General features: G+C 33.1%; 2 protein-coding genes and 1 non-coding gene across 3 annotated transcripts; 1 reads left to right on the top strand and 2 right to left on the bottom strand.

Moving 5' to 3' along the window:
- Window positions 1-6243: 6243 nt before the first annotated feature.
- On the top strand, window positions 6244-8760 carry LOC142622145 (pentatricopeptide repeat-containing protein At4g32430, mitochondrial). Its single transcript, XM_075795581.1, has one exon. It carries the CDS (start codon window positions 6325-6327, stop codon window positions 8638-8640), a length of 2316 nt encoding a protein of 771 aa, XP_075651696.1. The 5' UTR covers window positions 6244-6324; the 3' UTR covers window positions 8641-8760.
- A 252-nt stretch (window positions 8761-9012) lies between these two features.
- On the bottom strand, window positions 9013-9094 carry TRNAS-AGA (transfer RNA serine (anticodon AGA)). The gene has a single exon. It is a non-coding gene; the product is annotated as a tRNA-Ser (tRNA).
- Window positions 9095-10999: 1905 nt separating this feature from the next.
- Window positions 11000-14244, bottom strand: LOC142614096 (uncharacterized). Its single transcript, XM_075786645.1, has 5 exons — window positions 14093-14244; window positions 13883-14003; window positions 13583-13686; window positions 11415-11546; window positions 11000-11301 (listed from the first exon to the last, which is right to left on the bottom strand). Exons 1-5 carry the CDS (start codon window positions 14093-14095, stop codon window positions 11275-11277), a joined length of 387 nt encoding a protein of 128 aa, XP_075642760.1. The 5' UTR covers window positions 14096-14244; the 3' UTR covers window positions 11000-11274.
- Between the last annotated feature and the right edge of the window lie 4071 nt (window positions 14245-18315).

Here is an 18315-nt window from a genome sequence, read left to right as displayed (position 1 = left end):
CCATGGGACTAGTGCAATCAAAATGATAAAAATGGCCAGCATTCATAAGATGGATGCACTATATAAAACTAGCGTGTAACTTCGTGCATATGCACAGGTACATTTAAAATCAATCACAATTTTATATATATATAATTTGGAATCTAATTGGATTTATACCCTTCAGTTTTTGCACTCAATAATTCACTTGCCATAAAAATTAAAAAAAAATTAGATGGGGCACATGATACAAAATTGAACTTCAATTAAAATTCAATTTAGAATCTAATTGAATTTACTCTTTGATTTTTGCACTTAATAATTCACTTAACACAAAAATTAAAAAATTAGATGAGACACATGGTGTAAAATTAGACATGATTTAGAATATAATTGGATCTAAACTCTTCGATTTTTTCACCCAATAATTCTTTTGCCACAAAAATTAAAAAATTAGATGGAGCACATGGCACAAAATTGAACTTCAATTAAAATGCAATTTAGAATCTAATTGAATTTAGACTCTTTGATTTTTGCACCTAATAATTCACTTGACACATATATTTAAAATTAGATAAGACACATGACACAAAATTAGACTTCAATTTAAAAATTAATTATATTTTCTCTCAGCTTCACCTATCATTATATATTGGTGTGTAACCCTGTGCATATGCACAGGTACATTTAAAAATAATCAGAATTGCACACACACACACACATATATATATATGATTCAGCAAAATTGAACTCCAATTAAAATTCAATTTAAAATCTAATTGAATTTAGACGTTTTGATTTTTGCACCTAATAGTTCAGTTGACAAAAAAAATTATAAAATTAAGGAAGACACGTGGCACAAAATTAGACTCCAATTTAGAATTTAATTATATTTTCTCTCAGTTTTGGCTATTAATATATTCTAGTGTATAACTTGTGCATATGCATGGTACAATAAAAAAAATTACAATTACATACATATATGGATTCAAAACATTCTCTCTCTCTCTCTCTCTCTCTCTCTCTCTCTCTCTCTCTCTCTCTCTCTCTCCCTCTATTATTTTTTTTATTTTAATTTCTTTTAGATATACACATGAGTTTATTTATTTATTTTTTTGTTTATTGAATTTTTAATGATTTATTTATATTAGACCCTTCGTCTTTTGCACCTCATTAACTCACCTAGAGAAAAAATTACAAAAACCTTAATAGGACACATGGCGCAAAATTAGACAACAATTGGAATCCAATTCAAAACTTAATTGGATTTTCTCTCAGCTTTATCTTTTATTATCGGGCAAAACTTAGGTGCAGTTCCTTAGGTACAGTACCTTAGGTTCCCTACTTAAAATTTTGACATCTATCAAATTTAACATCTCAAACAAACGGCCGTTAAAACTTTTTTTTTTCCTTCTTCCTTTCCTGTACTGCAAGTCTGCAAACGGCTTCTCGTCCAAACCCAAGACCTTTCTCTTCCAAACCACCCATGATCCTTCTCTTCGAAACCCAAAACCCAAAAAAAAAGAAAGAAAGAATCATCGATCAAAAAAAGAAAAGGAATCAGATACACAGACCGAGAGAGAAAGAAAGAATCATAAACCAGAAGAATCATAGATCAGAAAGAAGAAAGACCCATGACCCTTCTCTTCGAAACCCAAAACCCAAAAAAAGAAAGAAAGAATCATCGATCATAAAAAAAATAAAAAAATAAAAAAAAAGAAAGAAAGAAAGAATCATAGATCAGAAAGAAGAAAGACCCATGACCCTTCTCTTCGAAACCCATGACCCTTCTCTTCGAAACCCAAAACCCAAAAAAAGAAAGAAAGAAAGAATCATTGATCAAGAAAAAAAAAAAAAAGAATCATAGACCAAAAGAATCATAGATCAGAAAGAATAAAGACCCATGACCCTTCTCTTCGAAACCCAAAACCCAAAAAAAGAAAGAAAGAAAGAATCATCAATCAGGAAAAAAAAAAAAGAATCATAGACCAGAAGAATCATAGATCAGAAAGAATAAAGACCCATGACCCTTCTCTTCGAAACCCAAAACCCAAAAAAAGAAAGAAAGAATCATCGATCAGAAGAAGAAAAAAAAAATCAGATACACAGGCCAAGAGAGAAAGAAAGAATCATAGATCAGAAAGAAGAATGGAAACAAACCAGAAAGAATCATAGATCAGAAAAGAAGAAAGGAAACAGATGCACACCGAGAGAGAAAGAAAGAATCATAGATCAGAAAAGAAGATAGGAAACATACACACACCAAGAGAGAGAAAGATATGAGATTTTCTTTTTTTCTTTTTTCTGGGTTTTGGGTTTTGGGTTTCGAAGAGAAGGGTCATGGGTGGTTTGGAAGAGAACGGATTTGGAAGAGAATTCGTTTGCAGTACTGGAAGAAGGAAAAAAAAAAGTTTTAACGGTCGTTTGTTTAAGATGTTAAATTTTATAAATGTCAAAATTTTAAACAGTGAACCTAAAGTATTGTACCTAAGAAACTGTACCTAAGTTTTGCCCTTTATTATATATATAGACTAGCATGTAACTCCATGCAAACGCATGAATGTATTTACAATTAAACAAATTTTTTATTATAAAAATATAAATAATTAGTCAAATTAATTTTTTTTAAAGCATGTAACACATGCATACATATAAATACATTTAAAATTAAACACAATTTTATCATAAAATATAGATAATTAGTCAATTTTTTTTTTTAAAGTAAACGTAATTAGTCACATATTAAAATTCTTACATAAACTTAATACTACTTGTAAGGACTGAAAACTCATAAAATACTTCAAAACGTTCCTGCTGCTCTATTCACTTAAAAGTCCTCATACAATACATTTGGTAGAGAGGGTTCAACAACAAAAAGCCCTCCACTCGTAATCTCTTGATTCCTATTTATACTATGCTTTGCTTTCATCGTAGCCTTACACCTTGCAATCTGCGGTCCTTTTCCCGTGACACTTGTCCGTCGGCAATGGAACAAGATTCCACTTTGCATCCCGTACTGTTCAGGTCATGTCCACATTAATGCGACGGATAAAGGAGATGCTTGCTAATTAATGCGGCCAGAATGGTTGTTGCCCAGCATTTAATGCAACCTCGCAACCTTCCAAATCAGCCTATTACAACCAGATATTTGTAACATGCCCCTTATTTAGTTATCGCCCATGCCACCTCATCTTCGGGCACACCTGGAGAGACCTCATCTTTCATTCTAAATGTTGGCCTTCCTCTCTTCGGGTCTTCGGGTTCTTAGGTCCTCGGGTCCTCACACTACTTATGATCACTTTTTTTCTAATTTTTAATAAGATAGAACGTGTAATGATTTTTGTTATGTGGTAATTTTTATTTTATTTATTTTTTGAGAAACCTATGGTGATTTTTATTGAGTATATGTGATTTTTAAAAAAAAATTTATTGTTTATTAATATTAGATTCTTAGTATTTTGCACTCATTAACTCACTTGACGCAAAAATTAAAAAACTTAAGTTGACACATGGCACAAGCTTAAATGGATAATTATGATGTAGTTTCAACATAAATTTAGACACATGGCGCAAAATTGGATTATAATTTCAAATTCTAATTCAATTTTCTCTAAACTTTACCTATTAATATATATATATATATATATATGACTTATAAATTTGAATTTTTTTTAGTTATATGATTATGTTTTTTATGGTTTATTTTATTGGACTTCTCGTTTTCTACATTAAATTAACTAATTTGGCACAAAAATTTAGATTAGATGGGACATGTGGCTCAAAATTAAACTCTAAATTCAATTTTTACACTAAATTAATGCATTTAGCACAAAATTCTAAAATTTAGATTAGATGAGACACATGGCGCAAAATTAGACTCTAATTGAATTTCAATTTAATATTTAATTGGATATTATCTCTACTTTACCTATTATTATATATATAGATATAGATTATTGTATCATCTCTTTCTTTCTTTACACCTAAGCAACAATATAATTAGCCTTTCAAAATAAGAGAGTAATTTTATTGATGATCTGAAAATTTATTCCAACCAAATAAGAAAGTAATTTTGCAACATCAAAATTGCCACTATCACATTCTCAATGAGAATATCTATGGTTAAAAAAAATAAATAAATAAATAATAATAATAATAATAATAATAATAATAATAATATGTATGAAGATTAAAATCATTTGAAAGTAATTTAGGCCATATTTGGTTTAAGCACCACTCAAATTTCATAATTCATATTGAAGTTTTCATAATTCTTAACTCACTCTCATATCTTAGTTTTAATGTCCTATTTTCTCTTAACTCATTCCACAACACTGTTCGGCACCCAAAATCCATTTGGTTTTTGGTTTCAAAAATCTCATTTGGTGGAATCCACATGTTAGAAAACTCATAACGGCTATTTTTGAAGAACCGAAAAAGCCAAACTCAACTACAAAATAATACAATCCACAGTAACAACAGTAGCTACCACACAAAACATAGCAACCACCACCAACCCAAACCCAACAGCCACCGCACAAAACACAACAACCACCACCAATCCAAACCCAACAGCAATCGCACAAAACAGAGCGAACCTTTCTATCTTCCCTATGGTTCGAATTTTTCCCTTTCAGATTTTCCCCATTCCAAAACTCACAGCCAAAGAAGCCCAAAAAAAATACCATATAAAATCCATAAACACCCCCCCCCCCCCCAAAACACAAAAATGTAACCATAAAATCCAAATAACTTCACATCAAGAACCCAGCAGCAAAGAGGTATGAATTAAAAAATAAAAGAAAGAGATGTTCAACAAGAATCACCTGAGATGGAAGGAAGATCCAGTGAAGTGTGTGTTGTGGTCAGCACGATGAAGAAAGAAAGAATCACCAGTCTGAAAAAAAAAAAAAAATGATGATTCAAAGTGAAGAGGAAAAAAAGAAAAAGCAAGAAAAGGACAGTTGTTGGTGTCCCGGCTTGCTTTGGCTCCCATGGATTCATTTTAATTACCAAATTGTCATTTAAAATTAAAAAATGCCATCACAACTCATTTTCATTACTTGAAAACTTTAAAAAGTTGTTCTCACTTTCCACAACTCTAACTCAGTTTTTTGAGTTATGAGTTATAAAAATTGAGAAAGAAAAATGAACCAAACAACCCACTTAGTGTGGGGCCTAATGTTTTAACTTTCATTTCGTCCCGGCCGGAATATTCTATTCTGGTGCTTAATCTGGTGCACTTACTCCCCTGTTCCATTACGGTCTAAATTTTGGGTTGTTCCGGACTATTTAAGTGTTTCAGATGAATTTCGGTTATTCCAATCTCTAAATACCAGCCTATTCCGGGATATTATGAATTGTGTTGGATTTTTTCAAATATTGAAACCCAATGTTCATTATTTGACTTATTTTATTCTCATATCATATTTTAAATTTTGATTTGGTTAATTAGATATAATGAAATATGAAATTTTAAATATATAAATTATGTACATATGTGTGTATATATATCTAGTGCAAAATCCCAAAACGATGTACTAAAACACACCGCCCGATACCGAAATATTACGCTCCAATTGTTAATCTGGAATGGTCTTCAAAACAAAATTCAAAACCTTGATGAAGCTCATCATGGATAATATGTCCTCGTCACATCTACCGCAAGGTTAATGATATGTTGGTCAAGATATGAAGAGACAAAATGGACTGTTTAACATAATACTAGCAATGCCCTTCCTTTATAACGAAACCTTTTTGTAGATGACCAAAGGGCAATTGGACTCTCTAGAATGTGCCCCTCTACTGCTGTTGTAATTGTAGAACTAGTTTTAAAATAAATTGAATTGAACCAAGTTTTCCTCCAAATTGAGAATCTCTTCTAATCGATTATGTAACGACTCGTAAGATCGTCTAAAATATATTATTTAAACAAATTATATTATTCATTAAAAAAATCATGTGCTTAAAACTCTAAAAATATATGTACAATCATCACGTAGACTGTTGGAGAAAATTTGTTTCAAACCAATTTAAACTTTTCCCAATTGAACTAAAACTTGGCAGGCAAGCCAGAATCTCAAGTTTCTACATGTTAGATAATTTTGGTAAAATAAAGTCACATAGACAATTGAATTGATAGCTCTTTGTGCAATTCAGCCCAATAGTTTGGGAAGCTCTTGAGAGGGTTTGACTTAAAAATCACTCTATAAATTGAATAGAACACAGAATTGGCCCATGTTTGCTACACGTGTGCATGGGTTCTTTTACTTCACACGTGTGGACTGATTATTGTAGTAAACAAAATACAAAGAGCTTTATCGTATTTGTCCAAATAGCTTTCTCATGATTACCCGCCAACTTAATTTCAAAGTCCTTCACGCCAAGCCACGGTCAATTAGCCTCAAAAACTCTCACTCACTCAAACATGGACACCACATGTTCGATCAAATTCCTCACCCAAACGCTGCCTCCACTAACCGTTCCATGCTCAATTGTTTGCGCAAAACCCTTCCATTTCAAGCTCTTGACATCTTCAAGAAGCATCTTCAATTGGGTTTTGTCGACAATGTTGATCACGTCACTGTGGCGCTCGCGCTCAAGGCTTGTCAGGGAGACCCAAAACCCGGGTGCCAAATTCACGGTTTTTCTGTTTCTTCTGGGCTTGTTTCGTACATTACGGTTTCGAATTCCTTGATGAATATGTATTGTAAATCTGGACAGTTTGCAAAGGCTTTATGTATCTTCGAGAATCTGATTGATCCCGATATTGTTTCTTGGAATACTGTGCTTTCGGGGTTGCAAAAGAGTGAGGACGCATTGAGTTTTGCTCTTCGGATGAATTTGAATGGGGTTGTTTTCGATCCAGTGTCTTATACTACAATTCTTGCATTTTGTTCAGATGATGGGGGTTTTCTTTTTGGGTTGCAGTTGCATTCCCTTGCAATGAAATTTGGATTTGATTGTGAAGTTTTTGTTGGGAATGCACTTATATCAATGTATTCAAGATGCAGACAGTTAGTGGAAGCTCAAAGAGTGTTTGATGAAATGCCAAATAGAGATTTGGTTTCGTGGAATGCAATACTATCAGGCTACACTCAGGAGGGAGATCACGGATTAGAAGCAATTTTTACATTCATTGAAATGGTGAGAGAAGGGATGAAGCTTGACCATGTCTCATTTACTAGTGCAGTTTCGGCTTGTGGTCAAGAAAGAAACTTAGAGCTAGGGGGACAGATGCATGGTTTAATTATTAAAACAGGGTATGGGAGACATGTTTCGGTTTGTAATGTTTTGATGTCTTTGTATTCAAAGTGCGAGGTCGTTGAAGATGCAAAATTAGTCTTTCAGATCATGAATGATCGAAATGTAGTCTCTTGGACTACAATAATTTCTGTAAATGAAGAAGATGCGGTGTCACTCTTTAATGAGATGAGATTGGATGGAGTATATCCAAATGATGTTACATTTATTGGATTGATCCATGCTATATCAATCCAGACATTGGTCAAAGAAGGCCAAATGATTCATGGTTTTTGCACAAAGACTAGCTTTTTGTCAGAACCGAATGTTTGCAATAGCCTAATTACCATGTATGCTAAGTTTGAGGCCATGCAAGACTCGCTAAAGATTTTTGAGGAGCTTAACTACAGAGAAATCATATCATGGAATGCTTTAATTTCTGGATATGCTCAGAATGGGTTGTCTCAAGAAGCTCTGTGCACATTCCTTTCAGCAATCACAGAGTCCAAGCCAAATGAATACACATTTGGTAGTGCCTTGAGTGCAATTGGTGCTGCTGAGGATATTTCTTTGAAACAAGGCCAGCGATGCCACTCTTATTTAATAAAACTTAGACTTGACACAGACCCAATTGTGTCAGGTGCTCTCCTTGACATGTATGCAAAGCGTGGGAACATTTGTGAGTCTCAAAAAGTCTTCTGTGAGATGCCTGAAAGAACTCAATTTGCTTGGACTGCAATAATCTCTGCCTATGCTAGACATGGAGACTACGAATCAGTGATAAAATTCTTCAGGGAGATGGAGAGGGAAGGGGTAAGACCTGATTCAATCACTTTCCTTTCTATACTAACCGTATGTGGGAGAAAGGGGATGGTAGATGTGGGCCGTCAGCTCTTTGACTCTATGGTTAAAGAATATCAAATTGAACCATCCCCAGAGCATTATTCTTGTATGGTGGATATGTTGGGTCGGGCAGGACAATTGGAGGAGGCGGAGGACTTGGTGAGTCAGATTCCAGGACAGCCAGGATTGTCAGTGCTGCAAAGCTTGCTTGGGGCTTGTAAAATACATGGTAATGTGGAGATGGGTGAGAGGATAGCTGATGCTTTGATGGAGATGGAGCCCACGGAATCAGGTTCATATGTGCTGATGTCAAACTTGTATGCTGAGAAGGGGCACTGGGAAAAGGTAGCCAAAATTAGAAAAGGAATGAGAGAAAGAGGGGTGAAGAAGGAAATAGGGTTTAGTTGGGTGGATACTAGTGTTGCTAGGGGTTCCTTGTGTTTGTATAAATTCTCGTCAGGTGACATGTCCCACCCACAAACTGAGGAGATATTTAGGATGGCAGATTGCATAGGATTAGAAATGAAATTTTTGAGAGAGAAAGAGAAAGAGAGGGAGAGAGCATTTGCAAGATAACCTCGTATAAGATAGACAGGTAGGAGCCCTCCAGTTTGGAGGGTTAAATTTTTACATAAAATTGTTTGAATGGAATTCATGATTGTTTCTCCTTTTCTTTGTGGAAAAAATTGCTTTATTTAAGCAGACACATGAACATGATGGATGCATACTGTTTAGTCATTTAAACAAAGTGACATTCAGTAATGTACCCAATTTAGGTACAGAATATATGAAGAAGCTCAACCTGAGGGTGCATGTAAACAAACTTGTTAATAGTCTCAAACGAAGCTTTTATAAACTGCCAAATGATTTCAATATAAAAAAGCTGTGAGAAGAGAGGAGGATGCATGCATGCTACTGCAAAATGATTTTGACTCAAAAACAGCAAAACGTGGGCGGCAGGATTCGAACCTGCGCGGGCAAAGCCCACATGATTTCTAGTCATGCCCGATAACCACTCCGGCACGCCCACTTGGTTGTTGATGTTTACCTCTCATTTTCATATTTAACAGTAAAACATTACTGAGCTTATGCTGTCGCCCTTTGTATTTGGACTTGGGAGTTGTGGCACACAATGATAGCCATACCAATTACAAACACAAAGAGAAAACTATGAAAATATAAAGATCTATAATTCGTTGCTCTTACAAAAATGTGTATGGCAATATATGGTAAAAGTTGTCTTATAAAGACAAACCAAAAGATTTAAAAAAAAAAAATCTAAAAGGACTATAGGTGTCATTTCTTACAAAATTGTCATCTACAAATGTTACCACCTATAGAAAAATGTCTTACAAAAGCTTATTTAACTTTTTGAATATATACAATTAATGTTCTAGCACTTTCAAAATTACAAAATATTACCACTTATCGATTACAAGAGTTAGTACAACACACTCAAGGGGAGGTATTGCCCCCATAGACCTCCCCCAAAACTCATATATTGTAGGATTTTTAGAAAAAAATTTATATTTCCTTACACCAACCCCCCTCCCCCCCAAGAAAGAAATAATATTTCTTGATATTTGTTTAGGTAAATTAATACTCATGTTTCTCATGTCATGACACTTTTTAAGTTTAAATCAAATTGATCTAAAACTTAAAGTAATTGGTTCTATAATTTAAATTTAAAATTAGGGGGAAAAAAAACTACACATGTTTTATTTCACAACACTAAATCCTTGATGCCTCTATCCCTCCACTCATCCTCTCCTCTTCGTCTCTTGACTCTTTCACATTTTCAAGACTAAGCTTTTGCTAGAAATCCAAATTTTAAAAAATTTGAAGATTGAAAAAGAAAATTTAATTCTACACAATTTTTTTAAAGCATACAACTTTTCAAGTATATTGCTATACTTTACACAATTTTACATTGATTTATTTTGAGTAATCAAATTACATTTTAAACTTTGTGTTTAGATTAATCACTTGAGTTGATTGTTATGAGCTATGAATTTATTAGTTTTGTTAAATTAAGTAATCAATATTGTAGATTTATTTTGTATAAATGTTGATTAATTTTTTCAAAATAATTTTTGCTTACAATCTTGTCTTTTTAATCTTGCCCCTCCCAACTAAAATACTCATTCCGTCATCATTAGCGTATGTGGAATGAAAGAACTATACCCACCCGACGAATAATCATATGCTTAAAAAGTTCAGACTACCCATGTTATTTCAAAGAAAGATCAAGATTCAATCAGGCTCAGCCCCATCTCATAGCCTTGGCAAGGTGTATAATCCATCTTTAAAAAAAATCGATTCTAGCGATTTTGAATCTATAAGTTGTCACCAGACAATATATGTGGACATCCCCCTTCTCCCGAAGCCTTCCCAAACCATTTTCTAGTTTCCCTCCGAGGCTTTACTTTAATGATCATTAAGTCAACTTGCTAGCCAAATGCGGAATTGCCTCTTATTGTGGAGAAAATCTGACAAACTCTTCCTTACCAATGTAGCAAGTTAAATGAGTCACATCCCTTGCGGAGGATTAGAGATATGTAGGATTATTGGTATTAGATTTTCATAATGCTTGGGTATAAGATCATGAGAAACCCATCGATCAATAGAATCCAAACCTCATAATGCTAAGATCCCCAATAAGAATCTCCTCTCTCCTCTAATTTTGGGACCCAAAAATAAAGGAAGTAGAAGATAAATGGCAGGAAAGATATGACCTATGGAAGGTATGGGTCATAAAACTTCTATGATTTGTATAAATATTGATCGTGTTTAAGATTCCGACAAACCCTATCAAATTCTAAAATTTGAACCAAAACCCTTCCATCAAATTCCTACCCATGTTTCAAAAACTAAAGAGGCACATTCAGTTGATCAAATCAATAGCATGAAAGAGACAGGTAAGGGAGAATAAAGAAAAACGAAAAAACAAAAAGGAATGCTCATTGATTCCTTAAACTACTACAGCCAAAAAGCAAACAAATCACATTAAGCAGGGTTTAACATTAATCAAAGCATCAATTAACCAAACACCTAGCAGATACATTTTAAGAGTATTTTTTCCAATTGCATAGAGATCAAATCTTAATATAGGTCACTAGTAGCACAACAACTTCATCAGTCAAAGCCTCTAAAGGAGCGTCCACTATGATCCAAGAAGCCCATCATACCGAAAATATGCTCTCTAACGCTTCAGATCAAGAGCTTCTCAATGGCATCCTACATTTCACAAATAAAATCTCAGAATCCACAACCAAATTTCAACAAAGAAAGGACACAAAACACAAATTAAACATGACAGCATATGAGAAGGCAATTAGAACAACAACTACCTTGAGTTGCTCTATTTGGGGTTTCAATTGGCTTCCCTCATTTGATGTCACAGAACAGGCAATGACAGGTCTGGTGACTCCACAAGCTCGGCCAAGTGCTTCCTTGGAAGGGACAAATACGTAGGGTACATTCTACCAAATTCAAATAGAAATGAAATGTAACATGGATCAGGACACATTTCAGGGAATCAAAGAAAATAAAATCCGATTACATTGTAGCTATAAAATCTTAAAACTCAATTCTTAAAGTCTAGTATTTAGCTTAGGGAAGCAAAACAGAGTATCTTGAGGTCAAGCTCCATGTCCTCGACATGAAAGAACTGCAGGGATAGGTAGTGGCACTTCTTTCAAATCTCAGAGCTAAGACCCAGCTCAAATTAAACAAGACAGGTATCCAAAGTTAACTTCTTCATTAGTCATATGACCAGGATGAAAGGTTTGCCGTTAATCAAGACTGCTAATAGTTTGCATATGCTAATGTGCTAGACAATTCATGAATTATTCTATTTTGTAAACAGATTCCAATAGCAATCTTTCTAAAATCAACAGCAAATGTCTAATTGTTTTGCATGTTCATAACCAATACATGTTAGAAGTCACAAAAAGTTTGTGTGTACAGATAAGCAAATGACCCTTAAAGAAAACCAACCAGTCAGTATTCTCTTCCAGAGTACAGCTTATGACAATGATATGAGTCAATATTTAATTATGTATACAGTTTTGTTATTTATAAACAAATGAAAGCATTTAAAATCAAGTTAGATGCCCACATTAGTGAAAAACATATGCCACCGGTGAAAACCTGGCAACACAAACATTTAAGAGTCACAAATCTAGTAGCCCATCAGGAAGCTTCTCTAGATCCATTTTTCAAGCATGATAAATCCAACATTAACAAACCTGGGAAAAAATTTTCTCCAAACTGAGTTGAAAGAATCTCCAACCCATTATGTGATGCTTTATAGGACCATTCATGTGTAATAAACAAGTGATTCATTAAATCATTTAAAAAGGTAAAATGACTATTAAGCAGGTAAGGAGACTAAAAGTACACATGGGAAGTTTCTTGAGTTGCCATGTAGTGGAGTGGAGGAACTTCCCTCCAAACCAGTTTAGAAAGAAATTTTGTCCAACAAAAAACTTGACTTTAGAGAAGGCATTTTTTTCCAACCGCGTGATATCTTCAAATTGAACATATTACATTCATATATAAGGAATTACAAATAGCTCACTTAGCTTATAAACATTTACCGTCATAAATCCAAAAATATACTCCTTCCAGATCTTGTTCCAAAGTCTCTATCATTCATCTTGTAACAATACTAGTCTAACTAATAGAAAAAAAATTTGATTAATGGGTATTTCTTTTCATAATTTGACAGTTGGGACAGGGGAGATTTCAACTCTAGACATCTCCATTGGAAACACCAGGAAGCTTCATGCCTTTTGACTAGTTTAATTAATGAAATATTATCCACTGACTGCCTCAGTTTATAAGAGCCTGTGAAGACTAAAAGATTTTAAATGAGGTAAACCAAAGTACAGCATGTTAAGAGTCCATAAAAGGTAGATACTTAGGGGCCAAACTTTCATAGGCTCAGGATTCACTGGGAGACAGGTTCTTTTGTTCAAATAAGAAACAAAAACAAGAAATATAGCCAAATAAAAGAAAAGAGAACAATTGCCCCATGCTTTAAGGTCCTGTCTGGATTGAGGGGGAGGGAAGGGGAGTGGAGGGGAGTAGAGTACCCTTATTCAAACCACTAATTATATTTAGAAAAACCAAATGAATGTTTCTCACACTTACTTTCTACACCACCTCATTCCAAAAGCTTTACAACTTCTTTCCTCCACATACATCCATACAAATCAAAATCATAAACCAGAAGACACTTATGAATTAAGTTGTCTATTCAAAGACACTACAACATTTCAAATTGCATCTCATTAACTGCAAGTGTCCAAATAAAATCAACCAAAAGGACAACAATGACTAATATGCAAAGTAATACAGACCATCCACAAGTACATAAATAAAGGTAAGTACATGAAAAGAAACTATTTGCTAAAGCTAATTTCCAACTAAAACGCATGCCATATAACCATATATTAAACACTTAAAAAAACAAGTTCATTTCCCACACAGTGATTGAGGAAAAGAAAACTACCTTATCTTCAGCAAGCAGTGGAAGATGAAGAAGGATCTCAAGTGGCTCAGTGTCCGCAGCCATCACTACAATCTCAGAAATACCCCTGTTCAATGTCTTCGTAGCTGAAACCCCCATTAGAAAGCAAAACCCATGTCAGTAAAAAAGAAAACAAATATGACCCAACAACCAAAACAGCATTAAAAATCAAAACCAAGTTCTCAAATTTACTTTTTTGCTCAAATCAAATGAAACTCAAGAAAACCCAATTTCAAAAACTTCACAAAAAGGCATTAATAAAAAAAAAAAAAAGGAAGAGACCTTCATTAGCACCCTTTTTGAGTTGTTTGTAGTTGGCGGCTTGTTGAACAATGTCCATTATTGAGATTGTGAGCTGCGCATCGGCCAAAGGGTAGGCTTTTGGATTCACTGCCTCTCCAGTCTGCAAAACACAACAAAAATAACAACCATATTGAACAAAGAAGATTGTCTATTTACTTAGTTAATATCACAAAGAGAGAGAGAAAGTACCATTTTCTTTTTTTGGGGGTTGTTGAAGAGTGGTGGGAGAAGATGGGGGCTAGGGTTTTTGCTGAGATCGAAATTAGGGTTTAAGGTAAGAACAGTACTAAGCCGCCTGCAATCCTGGAAGTATCGTATAGAGATCAAGTTAATGTATTTATAGAAACAAAAAGTGGATCGGTCTGGGTTTAATATTTGACAAGCGGGTTTTATTTTTTATTTTTTTTGGGCTGAAAATTAGGGTGAGGTTTGTGGAATTTTTGCTGAGCATGGCCCATCTGGCCTGATTATACTTCATTTGTAAAAAGAATAAAATTGTACTTTCTTATGGTTGATATTATCACAATTTCAGTGTGGATTAATTTTTTAAGGTTGCGCCTAAAGTACTCCTAACAATTGCATTTTAATCCAAATCATAGAGAATCAAAATGTAACAATTAAAAAAAAAAATTGTGAAACTAAATTTTGATCCAGTCAAATCGAAGTGAGGGTAATTTGTTTGTAAACATAATGTAAGATTTATTAATTTAGACGAAACCTTAAAATTTTTATTTTATTCCAAAATTTATGGGTTCAAAGATAATATTTAAAATTTTGTGAACTAAATTATGATGCAGCCAAACAATAAGCAAGTAAATTGTATTTTATTTTTAAAATTATTGAACCAAATTTTCATCAAAGATAATAATAATAAGTATAAAAAAAAATATTATGGCTCTATTGGTAAAGTGTTTTATCGTTGAAATCTAAGAAAAAATATATTTGAAATAGAGTTTAATTTCCCCAATTTAAATATTATATATAATAACATAAATTTTGGGTTAATGTCAAATTTTCAACCACAAAAATAAATAGGATAGTTTGTTTTCATCCTAGTTGTAAGGGCACATTTTGCTTGGATAGCCCAAAAGTGAAAAAAACTAAGACCTAAAGAACCCAAAACAATGAATTTATAAAGAGTGGGCTAGAAACTGAACTACAAGGTGTTGGACAGTAATCACAGTAAACTAAATGGTATTTGAAAGCAAGACTAAGCAATTCAATGCAAAAAAAATCCTCATCGGCAAAGTCTAAGGATGGTAGTTCTTATATATTTCTCTCAAACTTAATCACAATTAAAATTCTGGAGTTTACAGTGATTTCTCTCTCTCTAAATTATCTAATGATCCCCTTGTAGTGGGGATTTCCTTCTTTATATTCTCCTTCCTCACTTCATCTCAGCCCTCCACGTGTAGATCAGATTGATGGCTTTGATATTTGTCTCATCAGCGCCTTCTTGAAGTCTTCGTGAGTAGTTGTAAGGCTGGAGGTTATTGTTCAAGTATCACCTCCACATTAATGCAGCTAGAAAATTAGTTGCAGAACATTCAATGCAGTGGTAACAGCTTTCTTCTTAGATATTTCTCACATTTCCTTGGTCTTATCTCCATCTGATACTTATTCTTACCAACATGATCCTCGGACTACACTCCCAATCACTTACAAATAGACTTCCTCTACGGACTATTGACTTGTATGCCCTCGTTAGTACCTACTTGTCCGAAGACAACTTGATGTCCGAGGACACAGCCCAATATCTCTACACTAGTAATTAATATATAGGATGGAATATGTATGCATTTCATTAGATTTCAAGATTAAAAAAACACACACACTCACAAAAATTAGAAATTAGGCATAAAAGAATGAAAACAATGTAAATAGACATATTTATGGGTATATTACGATTTGAAAATAGCTTAATAGCTCAAAGAAAACATTCAACATTATTATAAGAACTAGTTTGTAATCCTATGCAAATGCATGGGTACATTTGAAAATAAATCCAACAATTTCTATAAACAAATATTAAAGCTATTAAAACATTTTTCTGATAATGCTCCAAAGCACTCTTTTATCATTCAATCATATTATAAGAGAATCCATTACTATTTATCAATCTTAATTATCTCTGATTAACTCTAAGTTTCTAACTTATGAAGACAACATTTGGTATACCAAGCACTCAAAATGCTAGAAGCCAATACGAGTATATGCTATTTAGATTTTTTATGTGGAACTAAATTTGGTGTATCTTAGAAATACCAATCATAAATAAGAAGTCACTTCCAAACTAAACTAAACTAGCTTGTAACTCCATATATATGCATGGGTATACTTAAAAGATACACATTAAGATGCATAGTATAATAATCTTACTTATATAATTTAAATATTATTAATAGTCATTCTTAGATTTTTTTTAACTCTTTAAAAAGTCTTGTAAGAATATTGTTAGGTAGAAAATGTAAATTGTCAATTTTTAAAAATATTTTTTATGTTTATTAATTCTAGACTCATTGGTTTTTGTACACAATAACTCACTTGAATGGATATTTATGATATGGTCCCACATTTGATTCCAAAATTAAGAAATAAAACTATCTCTAAAAATAAATAATTTAGGACACATGACACAAAATTAGACTTCAATTGTAAAATCTAATTGGATTTTCTCTAAGTTTTACCTATTAATATATATATAATTTTTGTGCCAAATGAATTTTTTTTAGTTATAAAAAAATGCTCATAAATATAAAATTATTCAAACTATTTCTTCCTCTAATTTTATATATAGTGTTAGATATATGATTTATTTATATTGGACTTGTCGTATTCATTCTACTCTAAATGAACTTGTGAGGACACTAATCGGACTTATCCGCTTTGGGGAGCCAGTCCCTCACGGTTTAATCTCAAGCGGCGTGGAGAACGATACCTGGAGCAAGGGCGGACCTTGGAACTCGGCAGGCCGTCCCACATCGACAAGAGATCCCTCCCACATATGGTTTATAAGCGTCTGGCGCGACCATATGTGTACCACTACTACACATGTGGTACACATATGGTCGCGCCAGACGCTTATAAACCATATGTGGGAGGGATCTCTTGTCGATGTGGGACGGCCTGCCGAGTTCCAAGGTCCGCCCTTGCTCCAGGTATCGTTCTCCACGCCGCTTGAGATTAAACCGTGAGGGACTGGCTCCCCAAAGCGGATAAGTCCGATTAGTGTCCTCACAGAACTCATTTGGCACAAAAATTTAAAATTTTTGATTAGAAAGAACACGTGCCGTAAAATTAAACTCTAATTGAAATCTAATTTTTACACCAAACTAACTAACTTGGTTCAAAAGTTTTAAATTTTTTATTAGATGGGACACGTGGCGCAAAATTAGATTCTAATTGAATTCCAATTTAAAATCTAATTGGATTTTCTCTCAACTTTACTTTTATATATATATATATATAGATAACTTATAAACTTATATTATTTTTAGTTCTACAAAAAAAAAAAAAAAGGACTCATAAATATAAAATCATTCAAAAATCATGTTTTCTATTGTTCACTTATATTGGACTCCTCGTTTTTAACACAAAATTAACTTATTTGGTACAAAAATTAAAAAACTTAGATTAGATGGGACACATGTCGCAAAATTAAACTCTAATTGAAATCCAATTTTTACATTGAATTAATTTACTTGACACAAAAATTTAAAAACTTAAATTAGATGGGACACGTGCCACAAAATTAGACTCTAATTGAATTCCAATTTGAAATTTAATTGGATTTTCTCTCAACTTTACCTATTATTATATATATAGACTAATGAATACATTGATTTAGATCAAATTTTAAGCAATAGTTTTAAAAGGCATTTATCAAAATATCAAGAGAGCGAATGACATTGTCTAAAACAGTTAATGACACAGTAGTTGATCAAACTTTTAATTAGTGATTTCTTGTGACTTACCTAGGTGGTAACATAAATAAATTATCATTTTTTGTTGGTGAAAATTATTATATTGTCATACTAGTTCATATAACATATAAAGATAAAAAAAAAAATAAAAAGAATATATATATTTAAAGAGAAATTGTGTGGACAACTTTTGCATCATAGCTTTTGCCATAACATTGATATGGCTAACTATGAGTGGTGGAAAAAAAACATTGAATTTATGTAAAAGTAATAGACAATCACTCACAATTTATCAAATCAGAGTTGTGAATAAATTATGTTCTTATAAAAACTTATATAATATCAAAGCAGTAGTTAAATGTGAGTTATTACTATAGTCCCCCCTGGCTTTCGTGCTTGGCGCCAAAATTAAAATAAAAAATTAAACAATTAGAATTTAATTTAAATTCTAATTTTGTTTCAACTTTAATATAATATACATGATATGAC

The sequence above is a fragment of the Castanea sativa genome, chromosome 1, assembly GCF_040712315.1.
Source record: "Castanea sativa cultivar Marrone di Chiusa Pesio chromosome 1, ASM4071231v1".
NCBI classification, from domain to species: domain Eukaryota; kingdom Viridiplantae; phylum Streptophyta; class Magnoliopsida; order Fagales; family Fagaceae; genus Castanea; species Castanea sativa.
Note: the sequence above shows the minus strand (reverse complement) of the source record. Positions and strands in the feature narration are given on the sequence as shown.

What these genes read in the sequence shown, in the direction of transcription:
- LOC142614096 (XM_075786645.1), bottom strand. An exon ending in CACTGCTTGCTGAAGATAAG is followed by an intron (nt 11,547 to 13,582) that starts GTAGTTTTCTTT and finishes TGAATTTGGTAG; the next exon opens with AATGTACCCTACGTATTTGT. An exon ending in CCCAAATAGAGCAACTCAAG is followed by an intron (nt 11,302 to 11,414) that starts GTAGTTGTTGTT and finishes TGTGAAATGTAG; the next exon opens with GATGCCATTGAGAAGCTCTT.
- LOC142622145 (XM_075795581.1), top strand. Translation starts at nt 6,325, where the DNA reads ATGATTACCCGCCAACTTAATTTCAAAGTCCTTCACGCCAAGCCACGG.